This window comes from Ptychodera flava, unplaced genomic scaffold, assembly GCF_041260155.1.
Source record: "Ptychodera flava strain L36383 unplaced genomic scaffold, AS_Pfla_20210202 Scaffold_29__1_contigs__length_4469600_pilon, whole genome shotgun sequence".
In the NCBI taxonomy this organism is placed as follows: Eukaryota; Metazoa; Hemichordata; class Enteropneusta; family Ptychoderidae; genus Ptychodera; species Ptychodera flava.
Window position 1 is genome coordinate 2,288,264 of NW_027248351.1, and position 22,640 is coordinate 2,310,903.

Below are 22,640 nucleotides of genomic sequence, written 5' to 3' on the forward strand. Positions count from 1 at the left end.
AATCGACGGATGTTGCCAAACATTTTTGCATACTGTCTTAACACTAACAGATTATCACCGCTACCATATTTCATGAAGTTTGATGCAGTATTTACAACACTATGAGATCAACATCTGTGTCAAGTTTCATAAATTTTAACGCTATATTTGTGGATATATCATTCTATCAGGAAAGTTCATTACATATGCAATTACAAATTAATTAAAATGACACTGATAAATGTCTTTTCCCTGTTAAGCAATGTGAGCTTAACATCTGTACCAAGTTTCATGAAATTTGATGCAGTATTTCTTGACATATCAGCCTAATTACGAAACGTCAATAATTGACATGATACTGGTAAATGACATCAAATAAATCGACTAGCATATGTATGAAATAGGTCAATGTCCTTGTACCAACTTTGAATGATACTGGTGGAAATATGTCTGAGATATTGCTCTGTACATGAGAAAATGTAACAAAATCACCGCAACGCAGCGCTATTTGATTTTACTGTTTAAAAAATCAACATGTATATGTATGACATACGTGAATGTCCATGTACCAACTTTGAATAAAATCAGTTGAGACTGCCAGAGTTATGGCTCTTGACATGAAAAAAAAACATAACAAAATCGCGGCGCCACCATGTGGCTCTTTTAGACCATACGTAAAACAAATCGACGTACATATGTATAACATAAATCAATGTCCTTGTTCAAACTTTGAATCAATTCGCTTGATACATGTCTGAGTTATGATTGAGTTATGATTCCGGACATGAAAACATCGTAAAAAAAACGGCCACAAGGCGGCCATACTGGATCGTATCACAAAACAAATCAATAGCATATGTATGAGATAGGTCAATGTCATCGTATTAACTTTGAATAAAATCGGTGAATAGAATGGTTGAGACATGCCTGAGTTTTGGCTAAGGACATGAAAAAATTGTAATAAAATGGCTACCATACAGCCATATTTGATCATATCATAAAACAAATTGACATACACATGTATGACAAGGGTCGATGTCCTTGTACCAGGTTTGAATAAATCTGTTGAGACTTGCCAGAGTTATGGCTCTTGACATATAAAATCATAACAAAATTGCCGCATGGCAGCCATATTGGATCGTATCACAAAACAAATTGACGTGCATATGTATTACATAAGTCAATCTCCTTGTACACACATTGCATAAATTCTCTTGATACATGTCTGAGTTACGGTTCCGGACATGAGAAAAAAGTAAAAAAAATGGCCACACACCCTCCATATTAGATCGTATCACAAACAAATCAATGTGCATATGTATGACATAGGTCAATGTCCTTGTACCAAGTTTGAAGAAAATCGGTCAAGACGTGTCCGAGTTTTGGCTGAGGACATGAAAAAATAGTAACAAAATGGCAGCCATCAAGCCATATTGGATCATATCAACAAACAAATTGAAGTGCGTATGTATGACATAGGTTAATGTCCTTGTACCAATTTTGAATAAAATCGGATGGGATATGCCTGAGTTATGGCTCTGTGCATGAAAAAATCGCAACAAAATGGCCGCATGGCTGCCATATTGTATCGTATCACAAAACAAATTGACGTGCATATGTATTACATTGGTCAATATCCTTGTAACAATTTTGAATAAAATCGGTCGAATTATGGCTCTGCACATGAAAAATCGTAATAAAATGGCCACATGGCGGCCATATTGGATCGTATCACAAGATAAATAGATGTGCATATGTATGACATATGATGTAATCCTTGTACCAAGTTTGAATGAAATCGCTCTAGGTATTTCTGAGATATCTGTGTGAACGAACGGACGGGCGCACGCACGCACGCATGCACGGACATGACCAAAGCTATAAGTCCCCCAGACGGTGTCCGAGGGGACTAAAAAGATGCAGGGCAATAACTAAGTGTGATCTCGACATAGAAAGGAAAAGTGGCACTAATTATATCAAAGATACGTTGATCACAATTACATATTTGCAAGTGTCCGACTTGATGTAATGTGTTCCAAATGTTTTTAAATTGTCTAAAATTATGTACGACAAATGCTAATAAAGTGAAGCTGGGAAAGTGTTAAGGCTAGGAAACTGATGTCTCGGACGACTAACTCAAATCTACACTTATCGGTGTCCTGTCTAAATGAAAGTATATTTTGTCGGGGAAAAGTAATTTTACTTTCATCACTTTAATATATTTGTAAATTTACACAATCAACACTTTAAGTGCTGTAATTGTTCACACCAAAAATTTATTGAAACATTTTTACCAATCTTTATGAATTTTTCTATAATTTTTTGAGAATTTTTGGCCAAATGGACATCACATTTCATTGGCTAGAGTTTTGTTATCAAAATGTTGGCAAAAATCTAAACTTTGGCGCTCAAAGGGATAACTAAGTTCCTCACTATTGTAATGTTCAGGGCACAAATAATTCGAAGTTGATAATTTTGAAATGATGCACTAAAATGACTGGATCTTTTAGTGGCGTAATTACCTAATTTGAAATTGCTTCTGAATACCATCGATTGTGGCATAAAAAAAATTACCTTAAAATGAATGTTAACGTTTATTAAGCAAAATGATAAAGAAACACTTTCAGTTGAGGTATCTGGCATGGCCCCAGACACAGATGTTTTTTCTCACATGCCATATTGACCACACTGGAGCTAGGACAAATTGCATTGTTGTTTTTAGTAGGCAAAACTTTAAGAATCGAAATCTAAAAAATTTGAAATTGTATAAATTATTACTCTCTTACTGTTGCTTGTGCGCATTGATTAAGAGAAAATATAGATAACTCTTCTTTAAAAAAGCGTTCCTGCTCGACCTGCAGTTCTTCAATTGTTCAATTCCTATCATAATCCTAATCATAGTTCTGACACATGCTGTGGCTGCGTTAAAGAGTACTGCTATTAACCCGTCTTAATGTTGATAATATTAGCAACTGATTATATTGTCACTGTGACCAGAATTATTTATAACAATGTATGTTCACATGGAAGAACGAATAAACACGTTTGGAACTAATTTGGGATTATTGGATTTTCATATTTTTTCGAATTTCTAAAAAGTGTGGGGTGCCATATAGCTCAATGTTGCAATATAAGTACTCATAAAAACAAGATGAGATTACATTGCTAAATTTAATCGACATCACTTACCATCCAATTATCCCTGATTAGTTCCAATCGTGTTAATAGTATCAAAGGCATTCTAACACGTCATTTCTACTTCACAAACAGTCAAAACTTTTTGTTTCATTTTTAGCCGTTGAACTTAAGGACAAGCACAATTTCATAAATATGACGTTTTAAACGAAAAACAACACACAAACAAAACAATTAACATTAAACAGTCGGTATGTTTTGCAATAAAAACTTTTCATGGTGTGTTTTTGTCGTCTACGCTGCTGAAGACTGCGGTCGCAGTTGACAGTGTATCATGATTAAACCACTGTAAGCGATTTTCTTGTACACGCAGTTTCACAGAAAGATAGTAAAATATCTTAAGAATCGCCTTTATTGAGGCATAAAATCCGACTGCATCACTAAAAATAAACGACAGAAAAGTGGACTTGTCGTACGTTGTATTAGTAAAGTCTCTTAGAGTAATCATGGTGATCTACTGAAACTCCAAATGATACAGTATCAGAGGTTCAAAGTGTTAGATGCTCAGGAGAAAGTCAAAGTGTACTACCGGTGATTAAGACAAGAGTATCTTTGATTTAGGCAAGCACGTTTTGAAAACACATGACTAGACAGAGCAAATACCTTTGGAATATCTATTAGTACAGCAAAGACCGGTAAAACAAATTTTAAATTATGATGCTTAAATCACTTTATGTTTCCTCAAATTTTACTCGAGCACTGTCTTGCTCGCTGAAAAAAGCGCAGATTCGCGTTTGACCAAATTTTTGATGGACCTCATAAAGAGCAGTGAAAGGCTAAGGTTATTTTCCACAACATCAAAAATACACCGATTTACATCCTCCGGCGATGTTTTAAGTCAGCCATCGTACTCAATTAAATGTAAACATCCTGAAATTGTAGAAACAAGTGTTGCTATCTTAATATTAAACTTGTTTGCTCTGAAAGTCTACCATAATCCCTCCTATACAGTGGAATGGCCCACCAGCCGCATAATATCTACAAGTGATACTGTCGCCATCACACTTGAGCAATCTACTGTCTATGAATACATGGAGAAGCACACAACGTCAACTCTATTTCAGGTCGCCACTAATTTCGGAACTTCCCTGTGTAAAATTGTCATGATCACAGAAATATAATATGTATGATAAAGGGATATTCCAAAAGTGTGGTCGACATCGAGTCGTATTCTCATGATCTGTGTGCATGTGACTCGTAGCTGAGCAACTCGTCAGAATACGGACGCGTCACTCGAATATCAAGTATTGCATCCGCAAGGCAATATCTTATTGCTGATTAAACAGCGTAATCATTCAAGTTCACATAAACAGCATGGTGGCGTTGGAGAAGATCAGCCAGTATTGCTGTCAAATCGTTGTGTTTTCGAGAAATGTTCTCAAAATGAGTCATGGATAATTTTGTCAAAATGTTAAAGGTAAAATAGAAAAAGGGTCACCCATTTTAACTGTGGACCAATTTCAAACCCGGTTAGGCGGTTTCTAAGTGGCAAATAAAACAGAAGATAAGAAATCATCAAATATCTAGATGACCAACTCACTTACATATCGTGGGCATTCAAGCTTGCATTTTTGCCCATGAAGCAGTGGTTCCTAACAACTAACCATTGACGAGTATAAGAACGCCTTGTAAAGATTTCAAATGTGGGCGAATCCGCGTTTCATCGATGGATGTATATTGTGCCTAGGGCTTAAATTGTACCTACTAGACTGTGACAAGCCCCAACAGAGTAAAAAGGGTGGCCTGTTTGACCTCATTTGGCATGCCAACACCGGCAAATGGACCTGCCAGCTGGCTTGCCAAAGAAGACATGTCCAGCCATATTATCAGTGCCTTTTGTGGCTGAAGCCAGCTTTTTGATGGCTGCAAATCGTTTACAGTAGCCAGACGGACTGTAGTAGATATTAGGCAACTTTCTGCTTATTGTCAGCCATTGGAGACTTGTGAGATATTTAAGCAGGTAAAGTTTCTGACAAGCGCTGACGGTTTGGCTGGACAAAGCTTAGCCGGCTCTGCCTATTTTTGCCATCTAATAGGGGACATGTTTAGCTAGAGTTACCTCCCTTTGGCAGGCTTGTTCAACTCGGTTATCGGCCACAAACAACACGGTAGATGCAGAGGATCACCTTATTTCTGGGGATATGGTCTAAGAGGATGGAAACCTTTCGGTTGCTGATGTCCTTGTTGACTACAGGCCTCTCCTCCCTTGCATCTGTCGGAGCCATATGGCCGATCTTTGCCAGCATGATACAGAATATCTTCCTATTTGCGTCAAAGTCAAGGAACCACCCGTTATTTGATTATGTAAACCTTCTGCCGGCCAGTATTTTATCTACGCCCATCAAGTAGGCAACGGTTAACCCTGCCAGCAAAGCCCCTTCATACAAAGTAGTGACAAGGATCTTGGTGTCCATCACACCACTAATATGTAAATATCAAATTTTGTGGAGAAAATGCCACAGAGCCGGAGGAGGTGCATGCCCCCTGTGGCCTGCTGCCTTTGCCAGAGCCGGCAGGTTGGCTTGAGGGCAAGTTGCTTTTGTTTTGAGTAGTTACAAGCCTAGGGTTGTCAAAGTGACCCCAGCCAACACTAGGAGAATGTGACTGTTGTTTTACCAAGCCTAAGAGCATGGGGCCTAGGGTGCCTCAAGACCCCCTCTGGAGGATCTACACAGACCCTGTGGGCCACTGTCTCTTGCTTTTTCTGCCAGCTAATCTCAGTCAACTTCTTCCCCATTCCACCACACTCTTCTCCCTCTTTGGAAGCATAGTATTCTTCTAAATTTCCACATACTCCGATGCCAGTATTTCCATGGTCTACACTGCAGGGGGTGGGGGTGGGGGGGGGTCAGCAGCCTTAACTGCATGCATTTTCACTAGCGAGACCATCTCCATCAATGCTAGTACCCGGGTTCTTTTAGCACCGTGTTTTTAAAGATAAAGGCAATCTCTCAAGTCCTGGTTGTTCAGAAGTGAATGTGATGGGCCTATTTGAGTCTTCTGTCCGTAGAAGACGTAGTCATGGACATAGGCGTTACCATCGGCCTAAATTGGATACATCAGCTACATCCGATTGCCATGACAAATTTCATGAACTGCTTCTTTTATTGCAGAAGCCTTTAGGTCTCCATCACATTCGTACTTCATTATTTGCTCTTTCCATCAAGGACTTGAGAAGGTTGTATGTCTATGCATTGGTATTGTCTTTGACAGATCCGAACAAACAACCGTACAGACTGGTTAGTATTATTGCTGACATTGCACTATACAGACTATACAAGCCTGTTCGTGCTGAACCTATGACTGATGATCATCGTCATTTCATACATCTTCCATTTACTAACAAAGGAATTGATGCCATTAATATCAGCAATATACTACACAACAAAAAGGTTACATCAACTATACCTGTATACTTTAAGAACCAGTCTGTACCTATTCTGTCATATCAATACACCAAGACAATCTCCAATAAAATATTCAATTACAATAAGACATTGCGGCACTTAAAAATTGATGAATTCCTTCAAACACCAGCATCCTGTGACTGCTCTACATCTCCCTTCAAATATACTCCAGTTGGCCATGTCATCACTGGTGATCTGAACTTGGTTGAACATCACCACCTTCGTAAGATATTATCTTGTGGACCCAAGTTCAGAGAACCTCGCAGGATCAACTGGAACCATAATTTTAAGATCATTATGGACTCAGTTGAAGATTATGCCAGGAAATGGGCTAAAAGGGAGGATGTAGAGTTGGACACACTGTCAGAATGGGTCAAATCTGTGAGGAAAATAGTGCGTGGCCGTATTGGTCGACTAAGATCACATGTTTGCAGAAGACCCTATTCTGTATTTAAAGATCCTGATGCTGTTAAGTGTTTGAATGATATCCATGACAAATATGTTGTCGTCCCTGCTGATAAAGCTGCCAATAACATTGTATTTGTCTGTAAGAAGTATTATTTTGAATGTCTTATAGACGAACTTGGTGTAACTAAGACCTCAACCAACTCCACTTACAGACAATCAATGTTCAACAAATCTGAAATTTTGGCAAACCATAAGTCATTCATGGATAATTTTAATATTACAACAAAGGATGACCATAATAAGTTGCCTAGCTTATACTGGATACCAAAGCTCCACAAAACACCTTACAAAGCTAGGTTTATCGCAGGATCTTCAAAATGTTCAACTACAGAGTTATCGAAGATACTGACTTCTGACTTCAAGCATACTGTGATGTTGTCTTTTCTCGGAGTGGTATAAATCAAATGTGGATATTAAAAAATTCGAATGAACTCTTGGAAAATTTGAAATCAAAATCTGTTTCAAAAATAACATCTATTAAAACTTTCGATTTTTCCACATTGTATACCACAATACCACATGATAAATTGAAAGAACGCTTGAAAAACATCATCAACCAAGCATTTTTCTACAAAAACGGTTCACGCCGTTACAAATATGTGGTATTAGGGTATAATTCTACATATTTTGTTAAAAATACAACTAATGCTAAAGTGTTTTATACCGAGAAAGACATTATCAGTATGCTTGATTTCCTCATTGACAACATATTTGTTGAATTTGGAGGACACATTTTCCAACAGTGTATAGGAATTCCCATGGGCACTAACTGTGCTCCCTTACTTGCCGACTTATTTCTGTTCTCATACGAGGCAGAATTTATCCAGAACCTTATCAAGCAGAAAAAGGTCTCTGTAGCTCGCACTTTCACACCTAACATTTAGATACATAGACGATGTTATTTCATTGAATAACTCTGAATTCAGTAAATATCTCGCTATGAGTTATCCTCCAGAATTGGAGATTAAAGAAACTACAGAAACGGCCTCTTCTGCTTCATATCTGGACATTTTACTTGAATTTGACTCCAATGGTCACCTTTCTACTAGGCTATATGACAAGAGAGATGATTTCAACTTTAGTATAATTAATTTTCCACACCTCATCAGTAATATTCCACTCTCACCTGCTTATTGGGTATACATTTCCCAGCTTATACGATATGCAAGAGCATGCAGTTCATATGGTGATTTTGTAGAGAGACATGGCCATCTCTCTTTAAAACTGTTAAATCAAGGTTACACCAGAGCAAGACTTGTCTCTACATTCAAACGCTTTTTTGGCAGGTATCGCAAGCTGGTAGATAAATACAATATCTCTCTTCGACAAATGATCACTGATGGCATCGGTGACATTGGGCCTTAGTTAGTGACCACTACCTATCTGACTTACAGATTGATATATGGCGGGTGCCACATGTGGGGCAGGATGCGCTTACTATTTTCGAAACACCTGACATCACTTCTTGGTCTTTTGGCCAGAGGTCCATATATCTTTCTTTCATGAATTTGACTTTGTTTGTACCGTCTATTTACTGTCTGTTCTGTGCTGTTTTGTGTCTATGTTTACAACTATTGTCTTACAAATTTTGACCTAGTGTTATTGGATTATGGATTGGTATGATTGCGATTATTTTTATATCGATGTATATGGTCAGGATCAGCCCTGCACTGGCAACAGATAAAACAGGCCCCAAAGTAAAATCCAAGGCCCCTAGCTTATTCATCTAATTATTGATAAGGAAAAGAGATCCTTCAAAAATCCCCTCTGTGTTGTCAGTCAGGACCAAGGAGCCCAGGCCCTTACTAGCCAAAGAAACGAGGCTCTTAACAATGTTCTCGCTCTCAGGGGCATTGAAAAGTGTCTCGTTGCTCTTTCCGTGCCTGTTCTGCACCTTTCATCCCGCCAATGATGCTGCTCTTAATGCTGGCTTTGGCCCTGAGAATACAGTAAACATCGGTCTGGATGCTCTCATTCAGTCTGGCCATGCCTGCCTGCGTAATCAACTGCCCGCACCCCAACTACCAGCAGCAGGGACAAATCAGTTGTACTGCCCTTTTGCCCCATCGTTTCTGAAGAACTGGTAGTTGGCCCTCTTGCTTTCGGCCACGTGTGTTTGTGATTCTTGCTGAAGAAGTCCTTTGTGTAGAAATACTTGTACCTGAAGTCTTCATTGTCACTGATGCCAAACTCTATGCAGAGGGTTTCCTAACTAACCTTGTTGTAGGGGTTGTTCAAAACCTTAAAAGTGCCATGTCAGTTAGTGCAACGCCTCTCCCATGGAGAATGCGCCTGGTGGTGAAATACACATGGAAACGGAGAAGGAATCTGATCTGAGTGGCAGGGTGGAGGCAAACAAGTGTTCTTAAAAAGCTACGACACAAACATCCATAGTGCACCAAATAGCAAATTTTAACTGCTTGGGCCAGTACTGGATGTGAGGGTGGCCAACTAAGCCTTTGCCTTCTCTGCATTCTATGCAAAATGATGTTATTCTTAAATATACGTCTCGGATTGGTGATGAACTTGTCTGCCCTAGTCACGCATTTTTCAAACCTGGCTGGAAGCACCTTAAGATCTCCCAAAAGCAGTGCCCGGGCCTCATCTACTGCCAAGACCACCGTGTGGAGAGCCCTGTTGAGTGTGAAACTGTTGGCGAAGGTGGCCATCCTGCCTATATATCTTTTAGTGTATCTTTTGCTTGGGCAGCTATTTTCCTTCTGTATAGCTGTTTAGCCCTTACTTCTGCATATACATTTCACGAGGTGGGGTAAAGATTTCTCCCTTCTGGATCTCGAGTGCCTCAGCAAAGATATTCTTGATAGCAGCTGATTCTGGGTTGTCCGACTGCTTGCTGGCTGACTTTGCCACTCTACATTATTTCTGTGAGTAGTTCCTTATACTAGGAGTTGTACAGTTTATATCTCTCTCTTTTCCTTGCCACCTCAGAGGCCTTCTGGATGACGTGGATTACAACATCAGAAAGGGTGACTGCCCCCACCGGCCGCTGGTAGGGCAGGAACAACAGCAGCTAGTGAGCTGCTGATGAGCATGCCTTTTGCAATGTTCAGGCCAATATGAATTCGGCCAATCAAATCCACCAGTAAACAGAGACTGTTCTTTCAACTTAATTAGCCAGCTTACTGGTATCTGTAAAGACTGAGGCATACATGAGGCAGGCATGCATTATAATTTTATATCACCATGCATTTGAAATTTGTATCTTTTTGTGCCATTGATCAGTATCTAATATTCATTCAGATAATGTTGCGTTTCATTGTTTTCTAACTCTTAGAACACATCCATTAAGTCCAGTCTCTGGAAAAAGTGTGCCTTCTGACAGTATAAGAGCTTGCTCGTTAGCCGTCTGCGAGGGGTTTGCCTTGAGGATATGTCTGTTTGCTCTCAGGCTGCACCATTTTAACTCTCTTGTCGAGTCTGGTTTACTAGAGTTAACCTGTGACGTTTGAGCGGGGATGATATTTCTGAACTCCCAAGTCAATTTAAGTGTATTGAATTAAACTTTGACCTATGACCTCTCACCTCTTACATGCGACCTTTGACCTACCATACCAAATAGGCAATAAGCAAAAAGTAATGTACAGAGGATAGTGTTTTGGAAAGAAGGGAGTTTTTTTGGTCATTTTGGTTCATTTTTGGTACTATCCCAAATTGCAAATAAGTCTTACAACTAGAACATTTCAAGGCTTTTAGCATCAAGCCACGCCTGGTTCATATCGACAAGGAGGAAGTGAAATAGGTCATAAGAATAGTATACATCGCATCAACATACTCGGTTATAAATAAATAAAGAAAGAAAGAGTTGATTTGGTCTGCCAAACATCGTTTCGAAGTCAACGAGTCGGTTAGGATAAGCAAATCGTCTTAGAAGCAAGCAAAGGATGTACTTTATCATAGGCAACATTTCTATCACTGAAGGTATTAAGTTTTGGCAAATCGTGAAAGGTCAGATTTCTCAAACCAACTGTTATCTTTTGCTTGATCGTCGGTCATAGCATTCAAGTCAAAACACTCAGCTATAACTGTATCATATGTAGAATTGTTAGTACACCACTGTCGTCTGACAGCGAAAGTGTTAACAGCTCATAATCGTCATTTAGCAATGTTAAATCAGCAAAAGGCGGCCATGAAGAAATATCGATTGTGCGTGCCACATAAACGGATGATGTAACGCGTAGCCAAAAAGAATTTTACATGTGAATATGTACACCAAAGCCAACGTGGATTGTATAATGTGTAGCCTAACCCATCTACTATCTGATTTTTAACATTTAAATAACTCTATGAAAGTCACAAAAATCCGGCTTGGTTAAGGACAAGTAGTAAGCAAAACTCATGCACACATGTGGATAAGCTCACTTTTTGTGCAGGAGTTGAGGCATTCAAGTGGCAGTAACCTTCCTGAAATTCAATGAATTAGTTGAAATGTTCTTCATTAAAGCCAAAATAGCTGCGAATTTTATGCATTATTTTCATGATTTTATTTTCAAACCAAAGTTGGTTCTCGTAAGTGTGCTAACTGAAGGACATGTAAAAAAATATTACTGCTCGCTGATTTGGACCACCTACATGATTTAACAAGTTAAATAATAAGCAGTATTTCCTGCATATACACATCGTGATCACAAGAGAAACAAACATGATACCATTTACTTGAATGCAGAACACACGATGGCCAACCTTTTGTTGTTGTAATCTGTATTTTCACTGTCACATGAGTAGTTTTTGAAAATGGCTGGAAATCTAAAATGATATAAAGACTTTTGAATGTACATGCCACTTGTGACACTTATTACAGTAGTGTTATACGTTTTCAGTCTGTAGTTCATCTTATTCAAACAAAACTTTTGGAAAACAGTAAGTTTTGAGATTAGTTTATCACACATTTGCAGCTATTGTGGCTTTAAAATGTAAAGTAGCATGGTTTATTGAGTATAATTATATGTGGTACAATGCTGTCAAAGATAATGGTATAAAATGTATTGAAAAGTCGCTATAGACGTCGCGTTGCTTGTTATAAATATTTTCCTGAAAATTAAAGTCAGAGGCCCGGCAGCTCAAAAACTCTTTCACAACAATTAGTGTTTCGCTCAAAACGAAAATGTTAATTTGACACCTCAATATGCAGTTGATTTTCCAATTACATTGGCAGTTTGCCAGCAAAACGGCAATCAATTCATGTTATTTTTGTTAGTCATTCTAACATCACTGCATGCAGTAGTTTAATACATAATGATACAGCGGAACCATGCATATGCGATGTTTTGATCAAAGCGTGAGGCGTCATATGGGAAAAATTTAGTCCTATCACAAAAACCAACTGCAACAAAACTGTTTTGTGGCACTAAATTTGAAAATTGCAACAACAAAAACGGCCGATTTTCAGCCATATTTTGAAAAAAATCGCAACAGGAAAACACTGTGCAAAAACATTAAATAGTTGAATTTTGTTGTATCAACCTGAAACCAGATGTGAACCGAAAGTGCTCACGTGGTTTACAACAGGTATATGGCATAGTAGTACGCTTAACAGAACATTCAGATATCTGTCAGATCAATATATGTAGCAGGTTTCATCAACTTTCGCACAGTACTCTCGGAGTTAAATCACTTATTACAAAACTTCATTTAATATGCAAATGAGCTGTTTATTAACTTGACACTGCTCAATGCTTCATGGGAAAATTATATATCTATCATATCAACATCTGTAGCACGTTTTATCAAATTTATTGCTTAATTTCGAAGTAATTTCACTAATGACAAAGTTCAGTAAATATGCAAATGAGATATTTTTAACTTGACACTTAACACCTGTGTATTGGCACTTGCTTCAGTGGTGATGATAGTGGTGGATCTCTGAAAGCTGTGAACTCAAAGCCTCCAGCAAAATTGTTTGTAAGTAGACTGTCTCCAAATACAACGACGTCAAATGTAGAAAATACATCACAGAGAAGTATTGGTGAAGTGTGAAACATTGAAGCCAAAGTATGATACATATGCTTCGTTTTTGATGACCGTGGATAGTACTCAATATGAAAATCTGACAAAACCGTCGATTTGGCCTGTTGGATTTTGGTGAGACGTTTCTATCCAGCAAAAACAAATTAATGACTCTCCGTATAGCTACATACAACTGTCGTAGCATTAAATCTGCCATTGAGGAGATAAAAATACTATGTGACTGCCATGATATCATTCTATTGCAAGAGCACAGGCTAACTAAGTCAGAACTACCGATGTTGTCCCATTTACACTCCGACTTTTGTGCATCCGGTACGTCTGCTGTGAATGAAGATCTTGATCTCAGGATAGGCAGACCTTACGCGGGCGTCGCCGTCCTGTGGAGGAAAACTTTGTTCAATTCTGCACATGTGAAAATGAAGTATTTCAATGATGATCGCATAACTGGTTTTTAACTGCAATGTGGTGATAAACTTTTTAACATTCTTTCAGTGTCTTTACCAACGGACTCTGATCATAATTATCATGAGCATGTGCAATATTTAACAAAAATCCAAGCTATTATAAAGGACCACAACTTAAGCAGTTTTATTATCGCTGGCGATTGGAATGCTGATCCGCAGAAATCTTTCGGCAGGGAGCTGTCTCATCTGTAGAGAGTACGGCTATATTCTCTCGAACATTGAATTTCTAAGTTGTCATGATACCTTTACATACGTCAGTGATGCTCATAGAACAACTTCATGGCTCGATCATAGTCTCTCGTCGAAGTCTGCTCATGACGCAATCCAGTCTGTTTAAGTTCTAAATGACTTTGTAGCATCTGATCATCTGCCAATGTCGATCGCTCTTTCCATTGGTGACTTGCCATCATTAGACATTTCCAGTACGAAGAGTGTAAACGAAAGTCATAATGTAAATTGGTCCAAAGTGAAGGATCATTCCATCAGATTATATAACGTTATGTCTGCTAGACTCCTAGAAGGTATCAATGTACCCCTTGAAGTTCTCCGGTGCGACAACAAGTTTTGTGAATTGGAAGATCACAAGTGCCAAAGTGAGAAATTTTACACTGATGTTATACATTCTCTTAAATGTGCATCTCAGGAATGCTTTGTGAATAAGAATTGTAGTACTGACCACGTGATTCCAGGGTGGAACGCTTATGTAAAGGAATTCCATAATGACGCAAGAAATGCTTTCAAACTATGGGTTACTTTGGGTAAACCACGCAATGGCCCTATCTACATGACAATGAGCACAGCGCGTGCCCGATTTAAGCAAGCACTACGTACATGTCGACGCCGTGAACAAGAAGCGAGGGCTGACGGTCTGGCTGACTCGCTGCAATCTCATGATCATAACACTTTTTGGAAGAAGGTTCGTTCGATAAATAGTCAAAGTTTACCTTTAGGGAGCCTCTTCTAATGTGCACGGCTTTTCAGGTCAACAAAATATAGCGAATATGTGGAAAGATCACTTCAGTTCGTTAATTTCATCTGTGACGAACAATAATTATGAGAAAATCAGTGACGTCGTGGTTAAAAGATCCTGACACCATAAGGGAAAGTCCAAATATTTTATCATCTGATATAGCTGAATTCAGCGATTGTAAAGCTCCCTCTTGGAAAATCTATAGGCCATGATCATATGTCTGCCGAACACTTCAAATATGCTAATGAACGTCTGCATGTAATGCTATAGCTTTGTCTTTTACTGCAATGTTAAATCATGGCTTTCTTCCTCAAAGTCTAATGAGAACTATTCTTGTTCCTCTAGTCAAAGAAAAAAACTCTTGATATGTCCAGCAAAGATAACTATAGACCATTTGCCATTGCAACAGTTACTTCTAAGATCTTGGAGTTAATTATTTCAAAGCGTTGTAAGGACAGTCTGAATACTACATATTTTCAGTTTGTTTTAAACAGAAACATTATACTGATTTTTGTATTTTTGCCATGAAAGAAATAATTTTCTACTACGTCATCTCAACAGTCCAGTATTTGTATGTTTTCTAGACGCAACCAAAGCATTTGATCGTGTCAATCATTGGGTTTTATTTAAAAAAAGTCAAGATAGAAATATGCCGTGGTACCCAATTCGTATCATAATGGTCTGGTACCGCACACAGTTATTTGTGTTAAGTGGGGCGGAGATTGTTTTCTTCGGTTTTTTCAGTGATAAACGGCGTCCGTCAAGGTAGTATTCTGTCTCCATACCTGTTTAACGTATACATGGATGAGCTTAGTGCTCGTGTAGAAAATTGTAGAAAAGGCTGTATCATTGGTGGACTTATCATCAATCACCTAATGTATGCAGATGACATTGCGTTGATGTGTCCTTCTCTAAGTGGTTTGCGTAATTTAATGCTAATCTGTGAAACATACGGCTTTGAACATGATATAATTTTTCACCCAAAGAAGTCAGAATGTATGTACTTTTTACCACGTAAATTTGGTTGAATACAAACTATGGTCCCTCCAACTTATTTAGGGGGTAAGATTTTAAACGTTGTCTCCGAACACAAATATCTCGGTTATGTTTTTCTGACACAATGGTAGATGACGCATATATCAAGAGGCAAGTGCGTAGATTTTATGGTCAAGTTAATTCATTGATTCGTAAATTATCAAATTGCAATAACCATGTAAAAGTTTCTCTATTCCGTTCTTATTGCACTAATATGTATTGCTCCCATTTATGGTGGCTATACACAAAGAAACACATGAATAACCTCAGAGTGGCATATAATAATGCTTTTCGCATTCTCTTAAGTTTACCACGTGACTGCAGTGCGAATAGAATGTTTGTATCGAACAACATTCCATCTTTCGATGCTCTCAGACGCAAACTGTCGTATAATTTCTTCATCAGACTGCACAATAGTAAGAATTGTGTTCTGAACCACATTGTGAAGTCTCATGCATTCGTCGTCTCAAAATATAATGAATCGTATAGAAAGTCGATGTATACTATGTAATCGGGAGTACCCGCTTGGTTCATCGTAACTTATCTTTTTTAACTTTTAAAACAGTAATGTTTCGTGGTTTTTTCTCGCTGTTTTTTCTAGTCTGGCTGCTTTATTTGTTGTCTATAATGTGCATCTATTCATACTTGCCTGTGTTCTGCTATTTTTTATACCATATTAAGATATGTATATTTGATATAGGATGTATCGATTCCTGAACTAAATAAATAAAAAATAAAAAATAATTAATATATCAAAAAACTGATAATCTATAACTTTATTGATATACACGTCACACTTACCAAAATCAAATCCTTTCTTTCAATTTGAATACACTACCTGTCTTTTAAATCTGGCTTGAATCCGTTCAGCCGTTTTTGAATTATCGTGTAAACAGATATTCAGACAGACAGACAGTCACACTCACACACACGGACAGACAGACAGACAGACAGACAGAGAGACAGACATCGCAACAACAGCTTAAATGGTTCCGCGGCGTCATAATGAATGCACACGAACATAGGCTGTCATGTCCTAAAAGTAACTTTCAGAGCATTATGTAAACGTACATATAGACACAAAAAACAACACAAGGAACAAACAGTCAGCGGTTTTGAACAAAATCAATGTATTCGGTACTTAACCGGTGTCTGTAATTCCATACATGAAAATATTCGTAGCTTGACGCACTTTGAACATACGTCGTAACAAGGGACAGTAGAAAGCCCATGGAACTACGTCTACAACTATAATAGACACTCATGTAGTTGGTGCAGAGTGAAGATTTTTCAGATTCGCAACTTTGACGGATGGTGGACTGACCTTTCCTACTGCAAGCCGATTGTTATCATACTCGGTTCAGCATTTGTTGTCTTCGTCGATTCAGCACAAAATTTTCGTATGGACTGTTGATGCGGTGTTTACAGTTGTTACGTGGTGGGAAATCCTAGTCGTATTGACGACTGCTGCGCACAAAGTCACTGAATAAACTTTGCACGCATTTACGAGCACTGGATATTTCTTTCCGTTTTTAATCGAAAACCGTCCGTATACGCGTATGAAGGAATCTGGCATACATTGTTACTGAACTATTTGACCAAAACAAATTTCACCCAAATGTCGAACGGTGATCATACAGAACTATGCAGGTTTCTGGACTAAACGACCCCAAACCGACCGAATCTCAGTCAACTGTGCGGGCTCGACGTCTAATCTATCAGCGTCAACTCAAACTTTCACTCCAGAAAAATTTACTCCACAAACTGGGAATATACTAAATTTACCTTGAAAAAAAATTCAAACTGTGTACCGTATTGAAAAACACCCCGGCATAAACAGTTGAATGATCATTAGTGTGCAAGGTCGCTGTAATATATGTCAGGGTAAAAATTTCTAGTTTTGAAATTTCTGGACGGTACAAAAGGACGGTTCAGAATTAGACAAGATTACGACCTATGGTACAGCTGGTCTCTTCTATAACTTTCAGGGCGTACATTGGTACATAACGATCTGTTGATAGCCAACTGGTTCGGTGTCCAGTGAGAAACACGATTTCCAATATACCACGGCTGTTGATTTGAGCTGCTGCCTCCGCTCAAAAATTTTCAATACAAAGACATAATATCAATAATTTGCGAGATTATAAGTACCCGCTGTCTTCTCGCCAAATAGCTGCGATTAACATCATTGTGATGGAAGCAATTGACCGGCGGACACCTGCTCGCTGTCCTTATACACGTGTAAAAATTGATTATTCCTGCTAAGAAATACGACAGCAAATATTGCAATGTGAATTTCTTACTATCTTCCTCGCAATGGTTTTACAACTGTGTCTATTTTATCACGGTCACTGGACCATTACTTACAATTTTTACTGACAAAGAATCAGTTCACATTCATAGTGGGAACACATTACAAAGACGTTCACAAAATTTTCATCACAGGAAAGATTACCGTAATCCCCGTTTCAAAGATTTAGGAAGTGTATAATGGGTTGTTCATCTTGAAAAATCCCGAGCTGCAGCCTCTAAATACAAAATGATTTTTCTTTAGAACAACTTCCCGACAACTTTACAATCACACTCCGGTCATCACATGACCGTTGTAACCGTAAAAGTGCTGCCGACAATGGAGAGTCAAAAGACTTCAAAGCAAAAGTCAAAAAGTATTGCAAACATTTCAATATCCAAGCAATGTAAAACAGAGTAACTTAAATTGGGTCAATTTATTCTATATTACAATAAATTTGTCCAGGTCACTCGGAACAGTGTAAGATTATGATCTCACTTATTCGAATACTACACTCTCACGGTAAGGTGAAAATGGGAACTCAGATCGTTAAATACAGCTTCCGCCAAGCGAGTCCGCTTAGCTAAAGACGATAAAATGACCATAATTATTATTGCTTGTCGCTGTAAATTTTGCCGACTATTCTTTAGTAGTTGTCGATTTTCTTGTTTCTCCGAAAACTATTGCAGTGAATGACGTAATTTTCAAGACGCCTGACTGCGAACGCAATATCGATATCGGGATAGCAACATCAGTCACAGACAATCTAGGAAGAACATAAGAGTTTATTAATCTGCGAATTAAATGAATCATAGGTTACTATGAAAGTAAAAAAGGTAATTTTGTGCCTTAGTTGGGAAAGACAAGTTGATTAAGATTTCAAAACAAACGTCAGATAATATATTTAGTAAAAAACAAGCTCAGAAAAACGTATAGCGAAGAACGACATCACGGCGATCTTCAGACCTTTCATTATGTTTCAGCCTGAACGGTCAACATTTGATTGTATAATCTATGGGAAGTGTCTCTTTTTGGTCAAATGCGACAGAGATTAATCAATCGCGATTTAGTTTCATCGCTCCGACTCGACAGAAAATAATGCAGTTCAAGGGCACCTGTGTAATCGTGGCATGAACGTATCCAATGGCCGTCCACTGCATGGGCCATTGACCGTGCATCGCGAGCAAACAACGGTTTTGGACGTCATGAGAGCATTTTTCGCAGTCTGTGAGCGGTTGAGTGATTTGGGTAGGCTGCATAGATCGGAGTCGAGTTGATTTCAGCTGAAAGCAGTTAGGAAAGTTGTTTTTTGTGCTCCGACCAAAATGGATCTGCATGTTGCCGGTTTTGTCCATGGCAATCAGCAGAGCTGTAGTGGGAGGCTGTATAACGCTGGGAACACATGGTATCGTACGCAGGGCTAGGCCACAACACATTTTCAAAAGAGACTTATCGTAAAATATCGTACTGCAGGTCAACATACACATCACCCTTTCATAGGCCTAGAGGTACACAGATCAACAAACAAACAGGGAGAGGCAATCTGCTTGAAACCATAAAGCAGTCCGTTTGTGTCTGAACTCATCTGAGACTCGTTTTCAGTAACCGTTGGTCAAGTATTTTGTTTAGTAGTAAGAATCGTTTATTCATAGTTGACATCGCAATCGATCCGATGTACACAACAAATGTTTGATAGTTTGAACCCCAGCGCGTCCCCTCGTGATTGGCAGCTGTTTGAATGCTTTCATTTATTGTTTGTTGGACGCTTCGAACACTGCATCGAAGCAGTTTTGGCATCAAAAACCAACTTAAAATGGAAAAAAATTAGAGAATTTCGCCAACAAGTTGATGCCACAAGTATTAAAAACACGTAATATGTTGGGACAGTGCTTTAATTTACACCATGGTTCTTGAAAGATCCAGATTTTCGGGAGCATTCGTTGACGCTGCTACCATGTGCCACTCATGTTGGATATGAATGCCCAGGGAGATAGGGGGTATTTGTAGGCTTTCCCTACCTGTTAGTGAATTGGAATTGCATCGTGTCTTTCTTTTTATACTGAAATAGAATTTCGTTTGTCATACTTAAGCCCCTGTGTAGAAGTCCATTGATTTTACTGCTAGTCATTTGCGGCATGTTTGACTGAAGAAGATGTGATATGACAATTTAATTATTTACGTTTCAGGAAGTCAGAAGTTTTAACAACTTTCAGTAAGCTAAGAGTGATCAGGAAAATCATTTTAAATATCCATGGCCGGTCACGATGATGAATCTAATATGGGAAAAGAAGAAACAATACCCAAAGATAAAGCGTGGAAAGATCTCCAAATCGATAAAAGGGTGAGTATGATATAGCAAGTGAGAGTCTTGAGGAAACTCTTTCTTATATTGCCTGTGCCGGTACACTGATCCTGCAAATCAACCGTTTCAAGTTTGACACCAATTATTGCAATATCAATAAAATCATTGCAATTCAACGCGGTGCAAAATTGTACATGCTATTGGCAGCAACATTCAACAATTACTGCATGTGCATGTTACAAGAATCTATTGAAGAGCTTTTTTTATCAATCACATTGTATTGTGAAAAGAAGTGAACTAAACCCAGATGAACAAGTTTCATTTTCAAATACTGATGCACTTTTAAAGTAATTTATCAAGTAAATCTCTTTGTGAAAACTTTACCAGGTTGAAACTGCCCTTCCCTGTGAAAGTGAAGTATTTTGCAAACTGTATTGGTAATCAAAATTGACAAACTGAAAATCAAACGCTGATATGCTTGTGAAACATATTCTGACAATGACGAACGGATTTTATTTGCCAACCATTCACCGTCGCTTCTTTTGTTGTCAATATGAAGGAAAAAGAGATGATAAAGTTTATCAAGGCTAAGAAAATAAAACAAAGAAAAGAGAATGGCAATCAGGAAGACACTAACTCTTTTGGAGAGATTGAATTTGTCGGTTTCGACCAGATAACGAACAAAACCGCTCCGGTAAGTTATTTTAGTCAAATATATAGTCAAATCAAAATACTTTAATATGTTTACTAGAGACAACAACAATCCTCTGAGAGTCTGGCTGCTTTACAGGTGAATAACATGTTTGAAAAATGACGCTCTGATAATTTCTTTAGATCGTCATGGCATTATCAATCACATTGTATTGTGAAAAGAAGTGAACAAAACCAAGATGAACAAGTTTCATTTTCAAATACTGATGCACTTTTAAAGTAATTTATCAAGTAAATCTCTTTGTGAAAACTTTACCAGGTTGAAACTGCCTTTCCCTGTGACAGTGAAGTATTTTGCAAACTGTATTGGTATTTCAAAATTGACAAACTGAAAATCACCTATTTGCTTTATCTCTTTCTTTTGAGTTTCTGAATGCATCATAAATAACAGATCTATTTAAAATAAAACTACTGAAAAGTTATCTTAATAGTTTTTAAAGGCTGACAAATTCAACATATCACTTTCGTATAATTGCTGTATTTTTGTTTGTAACCTCTGTTAATGTAAAAATAGCAAAAAATAGTACAACAAATCATTGATATACTTTGTTTGACACGGCTTTTACAGTACGTCCGCTTAGACGTTGATACGGACATGAAAATTGTCTGGGAACTTCTCGTGAATGTATGGAGAATCCGAAAACCTAATATTGTAATTTCTGTCACCGGTGGCCACCACGACATCTTCTTCAAAGAAGACAGATTAAAGATACTGCTCAGTGAAGAATTATATAAAGCAGCCGTTTGTACCGGTAAGTTCAATATTTTCTCAAAGCCATGAGCTGTAGAATTTTTAGTGATTGTTAACTTGGTGCATAAAATTCAATATGGATACTTTTTACTTCAAATTGGGGCAGGGTTGTTGGTCAACTTGATTTTGGACTGCATCATTCCCCCTTCCCCCGTCTTCGAGAATGCAAATTTACTTTAAATGTCTGAAGTTTGATAAGGTCCATGTTCAGACAGGATGAAAAATATAATATGACGTAAAGCAATCCATCCCTTAACTATTTGTTATTTTTATTTCAGTTGGCTAGTTCTTCCGACATCATATTGAAACATTCACTATTTGGCTTGTCATTATAGCGTCTATCTGTGTAAAACGCACTATTATTGTTTACATTTGAATTTATTAAGTCGGGACAAGATTTCACTCGTTAACTGATTAGTGCAGTTTGCGTATGTACATGTTGATTTTGACAAGCTGAATAGTTTATATTTCAACTGGCCTAGGTGGGGGGATAGGATTGTTAATATTAAAAACAAAAACAGTGAAAAAGTCATCATTAGATATATTTACCGAGCCCTTAATGTGTTTACAAGGCTAACTTGTTCTCTGACCGTCTTTACGAGCTAATCATCATCATAATTGTTATTGATGTTCACCAGGAGCATGGATTGTAACAGACGGAAAATCATCAGCGATCATGGAATTGGTCGGGGATGCAATCAGAGAAAAAAGCCAGGAAACAAGAGAGGATGAAGTTGTTGTTTTGGGTATCACAGGCTGGAATGTCTTACTCAACAACAAACTGCTGGAAAACTCGTGCGTAAGTCAATGATTTAATTAAAGTAAAAAATGCAATTTAAATTTGGTGGTAAAAAGCACCATTATATTATACAGAGGTTCCATATTTTTCATTAAAGAAATAGTATAACGAATGGAAATATGCTTTCAGAGCACATCGAGTTATCGAAATTCCTATTGAATCCTAAAATAAAGGTGTTCTAAACACGATTGGAACTAATTTGGGATAATTGGATTTTCATATTTTTCAAATTTCTCAAAAGTGTTAGGTGTCCTATAGCTGAATATTGCAATATTACAAATTAC

General features: G+C 38.0%; 1 protein-coding gene across 1 annotated transcript; it reads left to right on the forward strand.

Moving 5' to 3' along the window:
- Window positions 1–20,044: 20,044 nt before the first annotated feature.
- On the forward strand, window positions 20,045–22,368 carry LOC139127131 (transient receptor potential cation channel subfamily M member 8-like). Its single transcript, XM_070693051.1, has 4 exons — window positions 20,045–20,134; window positions 20,655–20,789; window positions 21,375–21,558; window positions 22,196–22,368. The coding sequence occupies exons 1-4, from the start codon at window positions 20,045–20,047 to the stop codon at window positions 22,366–22,368; spliced, it is 582 nt and encodes a 193-aa protein (XP_070549152.1).
- The last annotated feature ends 272 nt before the right edge of the window (window positions 22,369–22,640 follow it).

Excerpts from the sequence above, each read along its gene's own strand:
- LOC139127131 (XM_070693051.1), top strand. The coding sequence starts at position 20,045 with ATGGCCGGTCACGATGATGAATCTAATATGGGAAAAGAAGAAACAATA. Across the intron at positions 20,790-21,374 it reads TAACGAACAAAACCGCTCCG|TACGTCCGCTTAGACGTTGA; the intron begins GTAAGTTATTTT and ends CGGCTTTTACAG. Across the intron at positions 21,559-22,195 it reads TAAAGCAGCCGTTTGTACCG|GAGCATGGATTGTAACAGAC; the intron begins GTAAGTTCAATA and ends GATGTTCACCAG.